This window comes from Mercenaria mercenaria, unplaced genomic scaffold, assembly GCF_021730395.1.
Source record: "Mercenaria mercenaria strain notata unplaced genomic scaffold, MADL_Memer_1 contig_4700, whole genome shotgun sequence".
NCBI classification, from domain to species: Eukaryota; Metazoa; Mollusca; class Bivalvia; order Venerida; family Veneridae; genus Mercenaria; species Mercenaria mercenaria.
This window is the reverse complement of record NW_026462949.1, coordinates 18,650-41,863: the sequence shown is the minus strand read 5'-3', so window position 1 is coordinate 41,863 and position 23,214 is coordinate 18,650. Positions and strand designations below refer to the sequence as shown.

The following is a 23,214-nucleotide window of genomic DNA, read 5'->3' as shown; positions in this document are numbered from 1 at the left end:
GTGAAGTAAGACCCCAGGTATCCCTCCATGCATTTTTTCATCACGAGTGGGAACCTGGGTAGAACCACCGACCTTCCGTAAGCCAGCTGGATGGCTTCCTCACATGAAGAATTCAACGCCTCAAGTGAGGCTCGAAACCATATCCGTGAGGGGCAAGTGATTTGAAGTCAGCGACCTTAGATACTCGGTCACAGAGGCCCCTGCTGCAATGCATCATAATGTGAAAGCGTTCTGAAAAAAAATCAAGTTATGCAGCCCAGTGTGAAGCCATTAACAGTTTCATTGATACACAGATGTCTTTAAAAAAAACTTGATGCCATACAATATTCTACACAACTATAGTATAAGCAGTATAAAATGGAAGGATTTATTATAACTTGACGCAGTCTAAATGTGTACTGAACTACTTGGTGTGATACAAAGGGGTGTATGCCATGCATAAAAAATCTGGATGCCATGCAACACAATGTAAAATCGTTCGACACAACATGATCAAGTAACAATTCATTATAGCCTGACACCTCATAATACATATTCAAACTGCCACTGTAATGTAATTAATACATCCTGAACATAAGCCTGTTTTTTGTGTGTTTATAGCTCAACCAATACATTTTGACAACCCTGAATATATCTAAAACCACAAGACCTAGGCCTTTGATATTTGGTATGTAGCATTGCCTTGTGGTCCTCTACCAAAATTGTTCAAATTATAACCCTGGGATGAAAAAGGCCCTGTCCCGGAGGGTCTCAAGTTTTACATAGACTTATATAGGAAAAACTTTAAAACTCTTCTTGCCTGAAACTGCAAGGCCTAGGCTTTTGATATTTGGTATGTTGCATTGCCTTGTGGTCCTCTACGAAAATTGTTCAAGTTTAATGATGCCCCTGGGGTGAAAAGAGGTCCTGGGGGTCCCAAATTTAACATAGACTTATATAGGGAAAAAAAATAAAAATCTTCTTGTCTGAAAGTTCAAGGTCTAGGCCTTTGATATTTGGTATGTAGCACTGCCTAGTGGATCTCTAACAAGATTGTTCAAATTATGCCCCTGGGGTGAAAAGTTTTTTCATCAGTTTCCTTCCAGATTGAATTTTATTACAGATTCCAATTTTAATGTTGCAACAGATTCTGTAATGTCAGCTAGTAATTTCCTTAACTATGCCTGTATCCATTTTCTTCGCACAGACAATAGTACTTAATGATGTAATTGTTTAACATTCATCATGACATCTCAATGTTTACATGGATCGATTCTTGGAAAGGTTTATAATACACTTATTCTCGATTTATGCCTAATATAAGGCATCTATTTTTTATTTTTATACTCATATTACATTTTAACACTACTGCAAAAAATAAAATTTTGATAAGTGGTGTAAAATGAGTTTTTGAACCATCCTACAAGGTTTCAAATCATTATATGTGATGGTTTTTGAGAAATTGTCATTTTTGTGAATATTCAAAGGCGTCAAAAGAACATAAACAAGAGAGCCATGATGGCCCTAGGTCGCTCACCTGAGAAACACTGCTTGCTTCAACAGATTTTTAAGATAATTATGAAAAGAAAATGTTGGTGAAATTATTATGAAACAGAATATTTGTATAATCTTTGTAAAGTGCCAGCAGTTTCTGACAATGATTTTAAAATTGGACCTGCTGTTTCTGACAAGAACATTTTTTAAGTTTGCAATATACACATATAGGGAATACGTGACTACACCCCCTGGCAACAATGTTTTTTGACGAATCGGAAAACATTTGAACAATCTTGGTAGTGTCACAAAAGGGTCATTTAAAATCAGGCCAGAAGTTTCCTACAGTTTCCACCATATACATATAGGGAAATCTGGCAGCCATGTTTTTTGACAGAGGGCTACACAAGGACCGTTTGTGTGAAATTATTTTGACATTGGACCAGAGGTTTAACAGAGAATATGCTTTTAGTAGATTTTTCTATGTTTGCTTGGCAGCCCCTATATGCAACCAAGCGGTACTGTTTGAACAACTTTGAAAGAGGACCACACAAGGAACATCCAGTCAAAGTTTCATCAACTTCCACCAAATGGTTTCAGAGGAGATGTTGTTTGAAGAAAATTGTGGATGGACGGAAGGATGGATCATGACTATGACTATTTGACCTTGAATGTATGTAGGACATACTGAGTCCTGAATGGTAACAATGGTGTTAGGCACAAAAAATAAAAACAGCAAATGCCCCCATTTGTTTTGAGAGAGAGGACCTTAGGATGCTACAGATCTGGTTGAATGAAGACCTGCCAAGAAAATAAATAAAAGATATTTCTTTTTCAGTGTACTCTTAAAGGGGCAATGTGTCCCCGTCTGAAGAAATTTAACAGAGGACTTTTTAAGAATGCAGCAGACCAATGAAAGTCCCTATCTGAACAAATTTGGGAAAGGAGCTTTTACTGATGCTACAAACTAAGTTTAAGAAGATCAATCACACACATACTAAATAGTATTCCTATAGTGTCAAAACTTAAGGTCAAATACTTTTAGAGATATATGCATCGCCATTCATGCATATTTTTGACTATATCAAGGACAATCACTTTGGTCAGGCTGAGTGAAATCTCAAACAAAACTTGAGGTGCACAACATCACATGCTGAAGAACAAGCCAATGTTTCATGACTCTATGTGATTTTTTTAGATACATGTGGCACATATCCTTATTTTTGTTAAAAAATTTGTCGGAAGAAAATAACACAATATTTGGGTGTAGTCTCTAATGCAACTACATAGAATTAATGATTAATTTAATCTGTACAGTGTATTATGTTTATACTGAAATTAAAATTCAAATATACCATATTTTCACTTTCAGCTCCAACCACAACCTCCGCAGATTTCTTTTTCAGCTTCGAAATGCCTAAAATAGATAAATTATTGTTTGTTACACATGGTTTTATCCAGTGCAGCTTAAAAACTATAGAAACATGTTCTTACAATGGTGGTCATAACCTTAACATTCACAGACCTATACAGTATATTATCAAAAGATCTGCAACCAATAGTCACACATTTCACAAAACAGCTATTTCTAGATAGTGCAAATATTCCCTGCCATTAAAGTCAGAAAGTGATAGAGTAATGCAGTCTGTACATCCATTCCTCTGCCAGTCACATTTCTTTGCTCGCATGGTATTTTTGAAAACTCCAAAGAAATGAAAGGAACATTGTTGACTAAATGATAGTTAGCAATGACTTCACCATATGTGAGATCCGGTTATCCTTTCAGATATATAAATACAACAACTGAAGAGCAGATAATTAGACATAACATGTAACATATATAAAGGAAGTAACTACATCTGTAGTAGTGTTTTATTGGAAGCATAATGTTGATGCTGTTAAAATTAGTTTTAATTTTTACATGAATCAATGTTTTAGCGATTTTATAAAGTATATAGCATTATGTATGAATGTGCATGCACATAAAACCTGTTAATCGTATGAAAATGATTCATTATTATCTGCGTTGGACAGTGAAAGAATATTCAATACTCTTTGTTGTGTAATGTTACATATATTTTATCTAGTCTGATCTTAAATTGACACAGCCCTATCAGTATAAGACATATAAAGAGATTTTATCTTTCTTAAGTACATTTAACTGGCTTTGTCTTGCAAACATCATTTATCACAAATTTAAAGCGACTAGCCCATACATCGTGATGTGAGAATTTATGAAATCAAACGTTTTTCTATATTCACCTTTATGTTGCATATTAAATATTTTAACAATGTATTTTTCTTCGAATTCTGTCCGAAATCGTTGTTTTCCTAATAAATAAAAAATAAAAACATTCGTCTACTATTTCAGGTAAGGATTTTCCGGTTTATAAAAAAAACCCGGAATTTCCGGCCTGCAAACATCAGGTGACAGTGAGAACATGATAATCAATAGAGCGTATAATAGTACATGAGCCATTGGGTTGACTGGTACCATCTCGGGGGATTAATTCTCATAGTGATTTTTGGAAAGGTATACAACCCTGGAGTAAGATAATATATGATAGCAATGTATCGACGGTAGCTTTTGGTGTGATATCATCATGTTATATACCTACACTTAGATATTAGGTCAGGTGAGCTAAAATATATCCAATGTAGACATACGAATTATGGAACATATGCTTTTCAGTTTGAATAATTGATGTATTTGTAACAAGTATTTAAGAACAAATAAATAAGATATTTCCTTAATTTTCGACATTTTTGTGTTTGCTTCTTTGAATAAATGTTAATTAGAATAATGATTATAAAGAACATCTTAACAGCATGGACAACTATTAAGCATAATAACAGTTCATAATTAGATTTTCTTCAGATAGATGTTAGACCTTGAGGTACCATTTCCCCCTGCCCTAAGGAATTCCACATTATGGCTTTCAGAAAGTACATACTGAATGCTTTTTATTCCTACATAAATGCCGTTTGATTGTTAAGGCTTTTGTAATTTACTGGACATTTAATATGTTTCCTAAAAACATTTAAGATGATGAAATAGTGTTACACAATGATTAAGAAAAAGTGCATTCTGTACTTTATTAACAGTCTTATTTAACCATGAATTGAATGTGCTTTAAAACAAGATTTCTTTCACGAACACGTTAACATCTAAATTAGTGTAATTTACGTAACAGTGATTTTATTACCAACATCATAGATATTTTACTCGTACTTATAACCCAATAACCAAGATGTTATGATTCTTCATACAATTGAAAGTACAGACTGAATAGTGTTTCTTATAACTTTTTTTTTTCTGCGGTGGAAGGAACTTTTCCATGATGTAATCTCCGTATAAGTTTGTATGTTACCAAAATGTTACAAAACTGAAATTTCTAAAGTGAAGAAAATGCCCTACACAGATTGGGAAAAAATATAACATTTTATAATAACTATACATAATTTGTACTGTTGAACTAGATATTTACTAGAATGCAGTAAATCACCATCTTACTGCAGTAGTTGTGCGAATTTTACGTTACAATAATATGTGTTACCGAAATCAGTACAAATCAATTATAAATGTTCAAGAACATAATTTTACATGTATATATTGTAATACGTTTTAAAATTAGGTTTTAAACAAATAGAAAACAAATAGATACTCATTGGAACACCATGGCTTCATAGGGACACTATCATTCTTAGTTTAAATGTTAGAAATCTTCTGACACTTACTTATTAACAGATGACACATATATTCAACCATAAGTATTTGACCTTCAACCGATGTTTATGTAAACAAGTAAAGGAACTTGCTGACAATCCAAGCCTTGAAAATCTGTTGAAAGTCAAACAGCGTTCAAAGAATACTTTCAAAAGTACCAACACTTCAAAAGTGTCACAGAGAGAGAGAGACATCACGGAAAAGGGCACACTTCTGTATATACTTTATTGATACCAATCATTATATACTGGCATTAATAGAGGCCACAAATGTCAACGACCTGGATGTGCATATAGGAGTCTGGCACAAGTTGTGCCCACTATCATTTCCGACCAATCATCTGAACGATGCAATGTATTTACCTGCTTATTCGTTAGTTTATACTAATTTGTTTTAGCTCGATTGTAATGAAAGCGTCAAGCCTATTGGTATCACTGTCGAGTCCGCTTACTGGAAAACCAGTACTGGTGTCAACAGAAAAGTCACCCACGACTTCTGGAGCCGACACCTTATCCACTAGACCACCGCTCCCCTATCTGTTCCTTATGATGAATCTTAAGTAACCCACCCTTGTACAGAAAAGCTTTTGAGGGGGTCGTGGCTTCAGTGTGTCTAGATCAGCCGTACCAGCATCAAAGAATGCTGCAAAACTTATAATAGAACAGACTATTAACCTTCATGACAACAAAAAGAAAAGCATCATAAGTTTCAGCAGAAAATGTTCTTCATTCTACAGGTGTTATTTAACACATCACGTGCGAGCTAAATATGCTGAAGCTACACAACAGAAAACAGACATGACTTTAGAAGACAAGTCCACACACAAAGAAGTGGAGCCTGCGAAAATCAAAGCCGATTGTGCGGATGTAAAAAAGTGATGACAGTTGTAGAAAAAAATATGTTTCTGTTCAAAGCTGAAAGAAATGTGTCTGGACTATTCGTGATATTAGTTGTTGAACGCGCATGATGTAGACATAGAATTTCCTGTGTCCTTGGCAAAATACAGAAACAAATACAGACAAAGCCAAACTATTATACTACGTTGAAGAAAGTATCAAGCTGCAACAATCAAACCATTCTATTGAAAATGTATCTAGAATCATTGATGGCGATGCTTTCATAGTAGATTTCGTTGCAGATACATACTTTTTCAAAACAATCTAGTCTGTCGAAAAAAAAACGACGTGGAACTGCACCAACACTTCTGTTTACTGGTCAAAAATACCAAAACATCCGCAGAATTGGAAATATTTCATGAGCAATGATGACAACAAAACTCAATTGTGTTCAGACAGCTTAACTTGTGAGACGTCAACATGTGTGCCCCGACGACGTTTTGGAGGACGGAGAGTCATTTGTATTTGCAGTATAATGGTCATCCAAAATATCGGAACATCAACAAGGTTAGATACCAAATGTTTGTCAAGAAGAACGGCAACCAAGACGGCGTTCCTGACCGTTCCGACGGCATAGACAAGACCCTGTTGCCACCATATCAGACCAGTCAGCTATCAGTTACTTGTTCATTTACTTATATTAATCTACAAAATTTTTAATATACATATTTGCGTAGCTATTGTAAAAAAATAAGAAAACTTATTATAATAGACTCAAATTTGATACAATCCCAATTAATACTTTTGTAGTTTTATTCATATAAAATTAAACGACCTTGATCTTTTCTTTAAGGTGTATATTTGGCTACATGCCCATGAGAATAGCCTTTATCTTCCTGGTGTTGATAAAATTGCTGGAACTTGTGTGACAAAAAGATTGTTCCTGATAAACTCGCTGACATAAACGAAACCAGTGAAACTTATGAGTTAAGCTACAGTCACACATACGGATATGTCCGTGCGTTGAGGTACGGTGCGGATAGGATAAGTCTGTGGGTGTATAACTACGGAGCAGTACGTCTTAGTACGGAAAAAATTGTGAGAAACAGGAAACAAACAAAACAATATAGGACGCGAATAAGTACGGATAGGTACGAGGTACTACGTTGAATTACGTTTTACTGCGCCTTGCAACTTGCCCAGCGCACGGACGGGTCTGCGGTAAACTACGTTGAACTATGCTTAAGTACGAGCAGTCTCGGCAACGGCGAGGTACGTTACAGCACGGATAACTACGTTTAAGTACGTTTAACTACGGATGATTAAGTTTCAGCCAAGTTGGACTAAAGTCACGCTCAAATGGCTATGGTTCGCTCAAACTTTTGTGCATGTTCAAAAGTTGGAGAAACTTGCAAGTTTGGAATAAGTTAAGAATACGTTTTGGTACGGATTAATACGAATGACTACTATGAGGTACGGCTCAGGTACGGATCGATACGGATTACTACGTTTCTGTCCGTAGCTAGACGTAGCTATCCGCGCCGTATGTGTGACTGGGGTAATAACCAATATTGACGATATCTTATAAGATTCAGACAGTGATAAAGAGTCATAACTAAGAAGGTTCTAGTATGTTGAATACATAGAAAATGTTTATTGAAAACAAAGAATAACCTTGACATGATATACAATGACTGAAAATAATAACAGCAGCATATTACCGATTACGGTAACATATTGTAACACAAATTACACTTTTCCATTCAATTAATTTACATGACATTTGATATCTAATTGTAGAATGATTTTATTGATTAGTTAAAATGTTTCTTTTCTAAATATCATACTAAATAACAACCACCTTATCATGTTTATATGAAATAATTATTATGAAAATCTTGATTTTATGGTAACGTATTTTACTTATAAAAGTACCATCTGGTATGATGCATGCAGCATAAAAATGTTTACTGTTTAAGCATAAGAACATTGATACAGAAGTAGGCATGAGTATGCACCTTTTAGATTGATCAGATAGTAAAACATCTTGTTTAAACAACATATTTTGTATTTTGCGTCTACATGTGTATTGTCACGTAAATTACAATAACAGCAAGGTGACTTTGATATTAAAAACTAATGGCCTGCGAATAACTGTTTAATTATAGATTTAACATATCAAAACTAGTTCAGAAATTGCTTTGATTTAACGATATTCATACTTTTCTGTTCCATATCATTTATAGAAGTATTAATTAATTTCAAACAAGTAGGTAACGTACATTAATAGGCTGTAAATTACAAGCGCCCCAACAGCCAATGGCAGACAACTTGATTTTGTGATCTGTAGAATTCTACTGCCTTATACTCTATGTATTTAAACATGTCATATTAGTTCAAGAATGAGCAAAATACCTTTCTAACTGCATATTATGAAACAATATTTGTGTTCTTTAATTATGTTTAAGCACTGGTCTATGTGTGTCTGTAATTGCAATCACTAAACGCTAAAGAGGCAATAGTTCAACAACAGTTCTATAAAATACATAAAATACATAAACTGAGCTGTTTGTCTATCAATTTCGAAGCAAATATAGTCAAATATAAGAGCGAAACATTAGTTTGAAATAGAAAGTCTTCTTATGTATAACAGAAGTTTGATGAAAGTCTATTTTGGGATGGGGTTACTGCACGGCTAATAACTCACAAAAAGCTACCACCACAGCAATGCTATCACATAGTTTCTGAATTGTCAGATGCTTACCTATCCAAAAATAGCATTGAGCTTTAATCCCCTTGGATGGTACCGCTGGTCAAAATTACTGGGTCTGGCTCATGGCCTATAAGTATAGGTATCGTATACTGTAATGGCGTTTTGAAAATGTAACCAAATAAAACAATACTATAAAATGAAGTCAGTACACTATTGTCTGTAAGACATGATTACTACTGTTCCATATCTTTGCATAAATTGTTTCTCGGTGTCCAAAGCTTAATAACGATGTAGCGATATAACTATTGCGTATATATTTTATATTTCTTTAAATTTAAATAAGTTTGCATGAGCAAGCAGTTGTGCGGGCAAAATGTTTACCTGTCGATCTCGGGGTTGTTGTTTCGAGTTTTGCATCTGACCAATTTTTTCAAATTTTATCTGCAAATTTAACAAGAAGAAAAATTGCCACACTCGTCAGATTAAACTTTATGGTCCATTTCTTGAAAAAATACATGTGTAGTCTAGTTAACCTTTGTGGAACATATGAATTAAAAATCTGTAATAATTTCCCAGATAAAAAACAATGTACTTGTCAACAACGTTTAAAGAAAATACTTAGTTTACAAGAAATAACGGTCAGAATTTGTGAAATATGTTACGTAAATATTGTAAGAATAAAAGCAATATCAATAACATATAATAGAGATGGTACCTACCCAAGTAAATCTAAGGGAAATAAGAAAAAAAAAGTTAAACTGGTATCACTTTTGTGTAACAAAGTAGCTAGATTGCGTATAATTTATCACTTCAATGAATCATTATGAAAGTGTTTCAAATGTTTTAGTCATTTTGAAGGGTTTCTCTTACTGTTCAGGAGAACTTTGCTTCAAATAATGTAACACAAAAATTCATTGTCATCGAATATAATTACAATGTTTTAAGGTAGTGGTTGTAATTACAACATTTGAAGGTAGCTGAAGGTAATGACTCTATGTAATGTATGTTAAGCAATTCAACATTCTCTGGATGGAACTATCACGATCATTGCTTTCCTTGAAAAACGAATAAATGCTGAAAAAGCATATGGAGTTTACTTTATTTGATGATTTTCAATACAGGTCAACTACCTTAAACAAGCTATAACGTGTTTTATTTATTGTTTTTAACAAAGTAAGTGGGTAACTTCAGATATCAACATTAATTTACAACTTAAACTGTTTACACAACTTGAAAAAAAATGTTTTTGTTGGGGTCTCTCATTTACAATTATATCAGCAATTATCACCTTAATTGAGTGGAAAATATTGATGGTAAAATGGTGTAGGGGTTTGTTTACATTATAAAATCTTTAATAACTTCTTTCGGGTGAATTTTTGGTATGGTTTTGGCAAGCTTATGATAAAGAGCATGTCATTCTCTTTCACTCAGAATTTTTTCAAGCATTTTAGACTCTTGGCTAGTCTTGGAATTTGACTTTATTAAAAGACAAAAGGAAGTTCAGTATAGGCTCTTTCAAAGTGTTGAAAGTAGACTAAACTTACATAGATACTCTATTGAATTTATTTAGCTGTGGAAACTTTTGATATAGACTATAATTGGGGAAATCCTAAAATCATTGAAAAACGGCCAGTACAAGAGTTGTCCATTTTGCTTCAGATATTTTGAAAAAGTCGTTTTTTAAATATCAAATAATTCTATTTTTACATGGAGAAGAGGAAAACCATAAATATATTTAGAAAATTGGTGCACTGAGCTATCATTTCACTCTGAAAAAAATATGTAAAGATGAATTTGAATTTTTTAGGTACCATCTCTACATATAATTACACTAAATTTTTTAAAGAAAGTGGTCTGAAATGTGGTAACGTGCATGGAAGTCAGACTCCTTACCACCACGCCATCGTGCCATTGGTTATTTATAGAGGTTATTTCAGTAATACAGATATTTTCGGGATACAAATATTGCGTAAACTAACGAAAATCCTCGAAACTATTGGCGAAGATTAATGAGTGCCGGGTCAATACTTGCAGACAATACGTTTACGACGCAGTCTGTGATTCCTAGTATAATATTTCGTTGGGAGTTCGATTCCCAGACCCGTTAAACTTTTGTTTTAAAACCTGTATTTACTTTTGTTTCCTTCAGTACGATTCAACAAAAACAAAACGAGTTAGTTAATCTAGTTCTAACTTGTTCACTAACGTAATGTTTAAATACACTCCGCCTTTAATATGGTCTTATGTTTTTCAAGCTTTCCTGTGATATTTTTAACCTGTACGGGTTAGTTTTATAAATTTTATAACAAGCTTACACATCACTTTAATAAAAGCATTGCCCGGTAATAATTTCAGTGCCGACTGGGTTATACGAAAATACTAATAGAAAACGAAACAATGAATTCGAAACCAGGGAAAACAAATTTACACAAAGTATGTAATGCAAAATAAACGTCGATCGAATGTAAGGTTCGAACCGTCAAAACTATCACTATAAAATGAACATGTATCCATCCACCCAACCTACTGCGCCATCAAGCCAACTGTTGGTATCCAGCGTATATCTTTACTTTAAACGAGAGTGTTATTGATTTTTTTTAAATTAAAAACACAATACTGTGCGATACCTATAGATACTAGTAAGTTTTGATAATGTGGCAGTTGAGTCCAATAAGTTCAGGGGTGTTCAAAGATAATCCGTCATAAAATTATCTTGGGGCTATATTGCAAAGTAATTATTAGTTACCTGTGTATTGGAAAATAAACAGTGCCTATTGTATGAGGTGAACAGCCACATTATCGAAGTTTATTAATACGTTAGTGACGGAAGCATGAACAGTATATGGTTTGCTGCCCACGTGATGAAAGTGTCATTAAAAAATATTGTCGCGTCTCGTTCTACATTTATATCAATGTTTACAAAGTAAATCGTTGTAACGGTTTATAAAAATGCTTGAGAAAAACTACGAAAACTTGAATGTTCCGTAAATCTGGAAACTAGAAACCTATCAACCATTAAGTGTCATGTAGATATATCAAATAGTGGCGGAATTTGCCTTTCGATGATTAATTATTTTAAAAATCATATTTCACAATGTGTGTGTTAGTTGTTTTAAATTTCATTGGTCAAAAATGTAATTTGAAAATGAGGCTAATGAATGCTGATTGGCTAACGATTGTTTGGATAATGTTTGGTGAATCAGAAGTACTTTTTGAGGAATTACATCAACTTGACCAGAACAAATGACGATGGTAACGATGGACGTTTCTTGTTATATAATGGGCGAACCATTTTGAAAACATAAATTAGAAACGTTTATAGCAAGAATTTTCTCGAGAGGAAGTGGTTTTGCTAGGATGATGAAACTCTAACCAATGATTCCAGAGCTTTCATGATTGCCAGTGACAAAGAAAAAACCTTACAAGACTCTGATTGATTCTAACATGACGAAAATTAAAACAATTTAGGTGAGTACAATCTCTTTATACTTGTTCCTGGTTACTAGTTAACTGTGAACCATATTAATCTGTAATACTTCTGTGTCTCAGAATTTGCATTTGCTTTATAGTTTTCTATATATTTGCGACTTTCTGAATTACAGTCATTTTAGTAGTTATGTCTCCCACCACACAAATCTTGTCCGCACTCTAAGTCAAACATTTCTCATCCGATCTTCACCAAACAGTAAGTTCTCCGCCAAATTCGATAACTAGTCAAATCGGCCTAGGCACTTCTGAATTATGGTCCTTGAATTACCGAAAATCGGCATTTTTACTCTTGTCCACGCTCTATGTCGAACAGTTCACATCCGATCTTCACCAAACTTGAATCAAATGTTTTTGAGCATAACTCCTCGGCCAAGTTCATTAATTAGCCAAATCGCCCAAGGCACTTTAGAATTATGGCCCTTGAATTACCCAAAGTCAGCCTTTTTATTCTTCAAAGGTATATTTGTAGAGAGTAAACAGTATATAAAGACTGTCTTACTATTTAGATGACAAGGCAGTTGTGGGAGACATGCGCTTTTCTCAAAAGCAGCTCTAGTTTAAAAGTAAATCTGTCTCTTGAAAAAAATAAATGTTTAGCTTGTGTTTTAAATGCAAAATTCTTGCAAATGCTGAATTGAATAAGTAATAATTTATTTCGATCTTAAGATCAGTTTGTTGATTTCCATTATATATATAGAAGGAAGTATGCTGAACATGTTTCCTGATTCTGTTAGAACTTAGTTTTACTGTAATATCCAAAACATTTTTCTTGTGATATCTTTTTTCTGATTATCTAGTAAAGCACAAATATTTGATTGATTACTTAATTGACTTTGAAGTATTGTTGGCCAGTTTCTGTAAGTCCTCTAGTTTTTCGATTTCGTAACCCAGAAATTTGGCAAAGGTTCGCCCACTTCAGCCATTGATACATTCATTCCGGGATTCTTTAAGACCGGAGTCGCTTTCTACCATATGTCAAACAAAAATTATGCTCTTTTTGAGTAAACCTTGTGTATGAAAAATGGGGAAATTTCTCCTCTTTGAATATATTTGTTGGCTACACACAAATTTTCGTAGATTGTTTCAATACTGCGTTCAAATATAAGAATTTTGCTTATATAACTGGTCTGAATAAATTAAAGGCTCACTGTTAACAAATTATTCCAAATTTGACATTTCTACCAAAATTTAGGGTTAAAATACCCCACCCCACTCGATTACATTTTTGCCATTTTATACCTCGTACAAAATGAAAATTACCAATCTTTGACATACACTCAATAAATCACAATCTTAATATTTCATTAAAAATGTAATATTTTGCAATCAGTTTAGGTTACAGACAACGTGCATAAAAATGTAATACCTATAAATCACATGCTGTTTCTCATTAAATCGAGCTTATTTGTGTTTCATTCAGAAAGTTTTGGTGTACCAATAGTTTCCTCCTATTTAAGATGTCAAAGTAAGCTTACTTGTATGATTTTGACTTTTAGTTGATAAAGATACTTTCAAATGTAACATACGTAACATCCGCCACTCAAATTTTCCCCCTTTGAAGAATTACAACATTGGAAAACTTAAAAAAACAATTGCAATTGCATGCTTTTGATTTCAATGACCGTTTTTTTTTGTTCGACTTAACCCGTTACTATTCCCAAATATAGGATGTCGACAAACTATAGTAAAACAATGAAAATCTCTTTCAGCATCTATGTAAAAAGAGCAATGATTAGCAATTTGTATGGCTTCTGCTTAAAAACATAAATAGCATATTGATATTTAACTGTACACTTGGTTACAGTGTGTGCGCAGTCTGAATACTTTGACTTTCATTCAAACGAAATACAAAGCATGGGGGTATCTAAAAACAGAATATACGTTACCTGGGTTTTAAAGTTCACTTATTCAATTTCATTTTTCGTATACTGTACATGTATTATTAATTATTCCATGCTAATAAATAAATCATACTTATTGGCATTGCAAAGCACTAATTAAATTAGTTTTTATACCATTACAAAGACGAAACATACGTTACCATGATTACACGGAGCATTAGGTAACATTAAAGCTAGGTTTAGTTTTTTGGGTTTCAAGGACTGTGATGGTTTTAAAGACAGAAGTTGTTATATTTTCAATGCGTGTTATGATATTTATGGAAGGTAAGTTTGTATGTTTACTGAAATTATCGGTTTATATACATTATGTATTCAAAGTTGTTTATGTAATTCCTGATGTAAAAAAAACATTTTGAAGTTAAAGAACATCATACAATGCAGTACAACTTTGGGTAGTGAAACAAATTAAATTTGGTAAACATGTTTCTTCAATGAGTTCTGTTTCTCTGAACATAGTGATTTTCAAATATCACTTAAACTGTGTGGCGGAATTACTGAACTATCATACTACATTTCCTTAACGAAATTCTGAGTTCTTAATAAAATTCAACATTCTACTTTTAAACTATTAACAAACTCAAACAAACTAGTTCTTTCAAAAGATGATTTTATTTCAACTTTTAAAATATAAAATATCTCGGTATGGAACTGAGTTTAAAACATTAAATCTAGTAAGTGCCTTTATCTAAATTCGGTAACGTATGTTTCAGAATTACATAAGAGAACACATTATAACACCAATGTACACCATATGACAGAAATATGCTCTAATTTTGATGCTAGAGGTTGCGAGAAGTCACTTTTTGGCATTAGTATCAGAATAAGTTCATCATACATGCATACATGTCCGCACCATTTGTTTGGAACACGCCAAGTGGTGCATTGTAGTAGTATTATTAAATTACAACATAAAATGGACTGAAACATACATTACTTTAAATATCAATTACAACAATACGAATTAGTATTGACCAACAACAAACAGATACGATACACGACTTCTTGACTCCAGGACTTGCGTAATTTATAGCTGTGAAGCTCATTACTTTCCTGTTAAAAATTTGTGAAGCAAATGCATGACTATAATAGATGTATTCTTTATAGTTTATTTCAGAGGCATTCGCACTGAATGGATTTTGTTGAAGGATATTGAAGGGATTTGGCATTGTGTTTATATCTGAAAATCTCTATTTAAACAAAATAGATAAAACATTCAAGCATCACCAAAAGGGTACTCAATATATATATGTACATAAATTGTTTTTGATAGGTTTAGAACTGTCTAACTTATTTCGATTGTGTAATCAGGATTTTGTCCTCCAAAAAGAGGTCGTAAATACTTACCAACATAACTGTTTCTACAAAGATCTTTTTTACTTAAATTTTAAAAGAAAATGACACTTTCATTATATGTTCAATTCTCCATTTCGCGTTATTTTACTAGGATACACTGTATATTTTAATATCTATCAGGCATCCTTTTTTAAATAAAATTAATATTACATTGTAGCTACATTACAATGCTTTGAATAAAAACTGAGAGTAACATGTTTATTTTAAAAGGAATAAAACCAGCATTTAAATTATTTTTATTGTTCGTATATTACGTACACATTTTGAAAAGGGAACCAATTGATTAAAACAAGAGAAGTAGCTCAAATTGGTAACGTAGTTTTCAATGAATAATTTTAATAAAATCAGATGACCTCCATCACAGAAATGATTTCTTAGATCTCATCCATACTATGTTTGCAAACTTATTTCTGGCGGCCAGTTTGAAAATGACAGGACAGTATCTTTATAAGATTTATCTGAATTATATCCGAACTTAATCCCTTGAAAACTTATTTGAATTGTTTTATAATTATACTGAATGTTTGAACAGCAGTAGCTCGTCAATATTTGTACATGTAACCGATTTCAGGTGGTCTAGTTAGTACTTATGTGGTGGTTGGGGTAAATAAAGATTTATTATAATAAATGTCACATAAATTTCTTGTTCACAATCCAAATCAGCGTTATCCCTATGTAATGCTAAATTGTATTCATTATACACCAACAATTTTAAAATCATCATCAAATTTTACTGACATGTTGCTCAGACCGACATCCACCCTTAAACGTTTCATGAATAATAGTATAACATCATGGTATAGCTCAACCTTTGACTAATTTCTGGGTTACGACTTTCAAATTTTTTGGCCTTGGCCCACGGACCATATTTTATACTGGTCAAAAATGAACTTTTAAAGTGATATTATGAGTATTTTCCACTTAATGAAGCAGTTTTGGTGAGACAATCGCAATTGTTGACAGAAAGTATTATTAGTATTATTCTTCTTAGGTAAAAGATTCCTTATTTCAATTGTTCTGTGTTTAGTGCATAGTTGTCGACAGAATATTTATTGCCATTGTGTGACTGTAGACTAATGTTGCGGTATTTTACAATTTGAAGTAACTTTTTAGTTCAATAATCTGTAGAATCAAGTTTAGCTTTTTAAATTGCCCTAAGTAAGTTGAAATTAAAATCGTGGTGTAGTAGCAAAAGGGTCTGTGTAAATTTTGCAAATTTCTGTAAAGAAGAGCCTAAAATAAAGTTCAATGCTAACATGGACAAAACTTTTGCAGAAGTGAAATTCGGTATCTTGTCTTATAGACAATGGAGCTTGTATATCATGTATCTCTAGAAGATTGTTAAAATAAATTGCGCCTGAAGCAAAGGTGTCTAGCTCAAGTACTGGCAGTGTTCTACGTATCTGTGGAGAAAAATTGCAGTTTTAGGGGAAACACTGTTAGATTTAGATACAGACAGTTTGGTTCTGAAGCAAAAAATCAGAGTATTTGAAACGCTGCATGCTAAGGTCATATAAGAACTAGATGTTCTGAGAATAAATGCTGTTAAAACAGACTGTGGAGCTATGAAGTTGACAATACCTGCACCTAGAGCCAATAAGTCAAGTAGCTTAGGGGAAAATCAATTATTAGAGTGTGTTACTGTTTCTACGTTTCCAGATCAAAATGCTCCTTTAGTGCTGGCATCAACCATCAGTGAGGTGATAGTGCCACCTCACAGTGGGATAATTATCCCTATGCATTGCATGTTCCACAATTAGCGGATAAATCCTTGGTTATTTTAGAACCAACATTATAATTGTCTGGAAAATATTCACTGGCAGGTGACAGTTTGCACTATTCAGAATTATAAGGGATCATATTAGGTACTGAATACCACAAGTCTGTCTGTATTTCTAAAGCCCATGACCACTATAGATGAAGTTCAACAGGTTACAAACATTTAAGCCTGATGTTAGTGTAAATATTGCATCAACTAGAAGTGAATATACTCCTGAGTTTACAAGAGAACAGATAAAGATTTAGGGATCAGTCTTGATCAATCAGTTTGACTGAGGAACAAAACGAACAGTTGTATGTACCATTAGGTAAAAATAGGGATGTGTTTGCTTAAAACATCTTAGAATTAGGGGAGACAAATTTACATTATCAAACCATTCATACAAGAACTAAAAACCCTGGTAGATGTCCCCATATCGTCAGACTCCAGCAATGCAAAAGGTCATAGATAAGCAGTTAGATGAGTATCTGGAGGTTGATATATTAGAAAAATCGACATACTCCTATCAGGCCCCTGTTGTTTTGGTACGAAAGGGCAACACAGATGAGTTCAGGTTGTGTGTTGACATTCGTAAGTCAAACCAAGAAACTGTCGCCATGTCATACCCTAACCCGATGTCTTTGATACTTCGGCTGATGCTGCACCTAAAATCTTCTCCTCTGTAGATTTACGCAGTGGATTTTTTTCAGGTTTCATAGGCTCCAAAGACAAAACATAAGGCCGCCTTCATTACTCATTGGGGTATTTTCAATTTTAAGAGACTACCTATGGGTATGTCAAACTCCAGTTTAACGTTTCAAAGCCTAATGTGCAAATGCTTGAAGGAAATGAACTTCAAACAAGCAATGATTTATGTTGATGACGTCCTTCAGTTTCGTAAGACGTGGGATGGGCATCTAGCAGTAATTTGACCATCTTAGGTCGGCCAATATAAAGCTGCATCCAGAGAAAAGTGTCTTTGCCAAACATTCAATTAAGTGTTTAGACCATAATGTATCAAAGATGGCATCAGAGGTAACCCTGAGAATGTTGACAAACTAAGAAATTTCAAAAGACCCCAAACTGCCAGACATGTGAAATCTTCTTTAGCCACACCAATTTTTTCGTCGTTTTGTTGAGAACTTTGCCAAAATAGCAGCCCCTTTTAAATAGGTTATTAAAAAATCAGAGACTGAAGTGGAGCCCAGAAGCTCAAAGTTCTTCTGATACCCTAAAAAGAAAACTAACTGAAGCTCCTGCTTTAACTTAATTTACCGAACAATTTAACTATGGTAGAGTGAAAATATGAGGAGATCTAAAGGTGAGGTACCTCTGTTAACAAGGCATGTTATATACCAAATTGGTTTATAATGTCTGCAGTATCTGGAACTGCCTGTACAAATTGTCAAATGTGGTGGCCTTCCGAGAAATCCAAGATGGCGTCCAAGATGACCGCCAATATATGCCAATTCGTGAAAATTTTATGTAACAGTATGGCAATTTACTTATAAAGGTATTGTTAAATACTTTCATAGAAATCACTTATATTACACTGTATCTCAAATTGACATACAGCACTGTCCGCGTCAAGGTCAATTTCATTTCAAGGATTTCAAAGCATGCCACATAAGGATAATGAACTTTTATTTGTCAATTATATCTAAATAGAATGTTTAAAACTAAAATTTAGGTTAATAACTATTTTCAAGTGTCTTGTCAGTACTGATGGTCAGTCTCAGCTGAAATTTAACTTTGAAGTTTTAGTAAAATTGATATAAAATTTTCAAACTGATTTTTAAGGTTTTTGACTATACAAGTCTATTTAAACCATGTGCCCCTCCCGACCCCCTTAGGCCAGTTTTAACCCAAGGGGATAATTTGAGCAATCTTGTTAAAGGACTACTACACAATGCTACATACCACTTATCAAAGCTCTAGGCAATGTGGTTGGATACAAGAAGTTTTACTTATATATAACTCTATATAAACCATGTGACACCGGGGGCGGGTTCATTTCTGACCCTAAGGGGTAATTTGAACAATCTTAGTAGAGGATCACTAGATGATGCTATATACAAAATACCAAAGCCCTAGGCCGTGTGGTTTTGTACAAGAAGATTATTGATGTTTTCCGTATATAAGTCTATAAAAATCATGTGACCCCTAGGGCGGGGCTATATTTGATCCTAAGGGGATAATTCTTGGTAGAGGACTACTAGATGATACTATATACCAAATATCAAAGCTCTAGACTCTGTGGGTTTTAGAGGACATCAAGATGATGCTACATAGAAAATATCAAAGCACTATGCCCTGTAGTTTTCACAAGAAGATTTTCAAAGTTTTCCCCATCTAAGTCTATTTAAACTATGTGATCCCCAGGGTGGGGCCATATTTGACCATAGGGGAATAATTTCAACAATCTTGATAGAAGACCACTAGATGATGCCACATACCAAATATCAAAGCCCTAGAACTTGTGGTTTTGGAAAAAAATATTTCTAATGTTTTTCCTTTCGGTTGCTATGGATACCAGAGTTCATTATGGAATTCAATTCTTTGAATATTTTTTTAAATTAGACCATCAAAGGATCATCCCTGTGAAGTTTTTTCACCATTAGCCTTGTGGTTCAGGAGAAGATGTTTAAAGGAAAGTATGGACGGACGGACGACTGATTGGCTCCTGAGGACGTACGGACGCCGTTCGGTGACGGTCACAATACTCAACCAGGGGATCTAAAAAGCATGCAAATAACCTACAATGCCGTAACACCCCTCAGCCCCAGTGACAACCCGCACCATTTTTGCAGTGAAGGTAAGGAAGAAAATATTTTACAACTGACATGGATGATATTTTTTTCTGAAGGTATGTGTTATTTAGATACCTTTTTAGAATATAAAGCAGTTTTAATCCCACATACTCTTAAAATAAGGACTTTTTGGATCATACCCGAAACGTTAAAGTAGCATGGAGATAAAACTATTGATATTCTTGTGTGTTCTTAATATATTTATTTAAAATCAAGACACTCACTATCGACAATTTCTTCTTCATTTCATCAATTATGACCTTTATCAGGTATCGAAAAGTTTATCCAGCAGTTACAATTATTGGTAAATAGCGTTGAAGTCGATTAAATATCGTATATTAAAAGTTAAAATATTGAGCAATATCCTCGCCTAACTTCACTGACATTTAAAACTAATAAATATATTGCTGAAATAAAACGGTAGCTTAGAATACGTACAGCAGTCAGAAAACATTAAAGAGCAACGTTACCTTCATCAACTGATTTGCTTTGATGCCTTTGGGGAGAACTAGCATTGTCTTCAACAGCTGCCTGTGACCCTTCTGCTGATTGTTCGCCTTCTGATTTAAAAAAGGAAAAATGACACTTTTAAACTATATCTTCAAATTTATCAGTTCAAATTATATCTCTTTTCCCGTTACCTGGACATATGCCCCACTGTGTTCCTTTGTTTGTTCGTTTTGTCCTCTTGTGTAGGCTTTGTGTGTGTGCGCGTGTTTGTGTGTGTGTTCCTTTGTTTGTTCGTTTTGTCCTCGTGTGTTGACTTTGTGTGTGGGCGCGTGTATGTGTGTGTGTGTGGTGTGCACGTCTGCGTGCTGTAGGTTTCGTTTTGGGGAGGCTGCGATTTTGGTACGTGGCATTCCCTGTTTGATATTTGTCTTTGTGTTTTATATGATTAAAATCAGGACAATTTCTGTAATATTTCTTCTGATATCCACTAGTGAGTTAAATTCAAAATGCATGAACCGAAGATGTAAAACAAATTACTTAACGAAATGTGTGGTCTGACAATATTCATCCACCCGTCAATCGAAAACTCACAACTTTTAGATTGACAGTCAGGAGTATAGACTCCTCCGCTATCAATCGAGCACTCACAACTTTTAAATTGTTATTTATATTGGGAGTATAGATTTAGACCGGTAGTCATGTAGCATGTTAACTTTCATCGTCAACCAAACACTCACAACATTTATATTTATAGTCAGATAGAACATTCATCTTCCCCGTCAATCAAACACTAACAACCTTTAGATTGGTAATCAGGCAGACAGTTTACCTCTCTCGTTGATCGAACACTCACAACCTTAAGATTGGTAGTCAGGGAATACAGTCACCTCCCCCGTCAAGCGAACACTGACAACCTTTAGAATTGTAGCAGGAATGATATCTTCAAGTAATACCTGTCAGTATATTATTTCAAATCTTTACAAGAAGTTTTACCATCCACCGGGATACCTCCACCTTAATTCAATTTTACATTATATTTTACTCAAACCAGTTTTCAGTGCATTTTCTTCTTAAAGGTCCATACCATATGTTGATACCCCTCTATATACATGTATAATGATGGTCATTTTTTTCTAAATCTTATTTAAACGATGTTTTATACTTGGACCTTCACATGTTTAGTCTAATTAGTAATTAGGGGATACTTATGTTTGCCTCCTTTTGAAGGACCTATTTATTGCAGTTTTGGATGCATTTTGTACCATCTTTTAAATCATTAACTACCCAGTATTGGACTGTTGCTCCATTCGTGTAATTTTCATGATTCTTGCCTTGCTGCAGTGGTCAAGGCAGGGTTGGACAATGGTTTTAAAATTTCAATTTCTCATATTGATTGTGTACATGGTTTCTAGAACATTCATAACTTTTACGTTATTTTACTATGTCCCCCGTTTTTGGCGGGAAGTTTTGGCTAATAAATAAGGCAGGTTTGCCCAGTGGTGGGTTTGTTCTGTGCTTGGTCGCCATTTCACTGACCTGCCTGGACCTCTCTCTACACCCCCCCCCCCCCCCACACACACACACACACACACCAAGATATTTTAATAGAAAATTTATTTGCTTTATTTTTGAGCTTTATTTTCCCTTCTAAAATCAAGACCGGTAAAATTAGGAAACATCAGACAATTGATTTTTGTTATTTTATTGAGTTGTTGAAATTTTGGTAAGTTTTGAAATTTATTTTGTTGAAATTGTTGAAATTTAACAATCAGGAAGATTGGTCAATAAAAAAGTGTGAACTGTAAAGAATCTTTTGTTTTACTTAAAAAAATATTCAGAAACTATAAAAAGAAATTGATCGAACCTGGGAATTTCAGAGCATAATATTTTGGCCCCTGTTACAGAATGGTTGTCAGTAATTATTATAGTCACCTCCCCCGTCAATAGAACTCTCAAAACTTTTAGAATGGTAGTCTTGGCCTCTACAGTTAGCGAACAGGTTTTTTTTAAAACTTTATAAAGTAATAGTTTATGGTAATGATTTATATACCTGCTTCCTTAATGGCTGCCTGTACCTGCTGTAAATTCACAGAAGGTGTAACTGTTATTTTTGTATTTAACTCATCGAAGACAGCTTCTGATAATTCATTCAATCTATTTGTAGCTCCGCCAGTTTCAAACAGCGACCATATGTGTTCAATTCCTTGTACTGATGCAACCTTTATCGGCACCCGTATCGTGCGTTCATACTTCGAAGTTTCATTTGTTTTCGCTCCTGCAAAATATACATGTTGTAAACACAGTATGAGTCTACATTCCACTATAAGGGTTTTGATTTCATTATCAATTATCACGTAATACATATCTCCACACTTAATAATGTGTGATTAAAATGTGCTTCTTCTGTAAAACTGCACATTATGAGAAAGAAACTGCCGAGGGCGATCTCTTAAAAACTCAGTGGTCGCAAGCACGTTCATGACTGAAAAAAGATAAATCATATCCACTCACTTAGTTCATCTAGCAGGTCCTTCATACATTCTGGTGTAACTGTTGCATCAAGTCTAAATTGACCGCTCACATTAGGAAAAGTGGAACTCAGTGCAAGGGCAAGATCCTTTAGCAAATCCAGGAAGCTTCTGCTCTCCAAATACATCAGCATGTTTAATATGCCTATATAAGTGGTACACTAAATTTAAGAAG

At 34.0% G+C, this 23,214-nt stretch overlaps 1 protein-coding gene across 1 annotated transcript; it reads right to left on the bottom strand.

Moving 5' to 3' along the window:
* Positions 1-522: 522 nt before the first annotated feature.
* LOC128554081 (uncharacterized) lies at positions 523-23,189 on the bottom strand. The gene is made up of 5 exons (XM_053535307.1): positions 23,023-23,189; positions 22,562-22,786; positions 20,532-20,621; positions 2,829-2,890; positions 523-546 (listed from the first exon to the last, which is right to left on the bottom strand). Exons 1-5 carry the CDS (start codon positions 23,171-23,173, stop codon positions 523-525), a joined length of 552 nt encoding a protein of 183 aa, XP_053391282.1. The 5' UTR covers positions 23,174-23,189.
* Between the last annotated feature and the right edge of the window lie 25 nt (positions 23,190-23,214).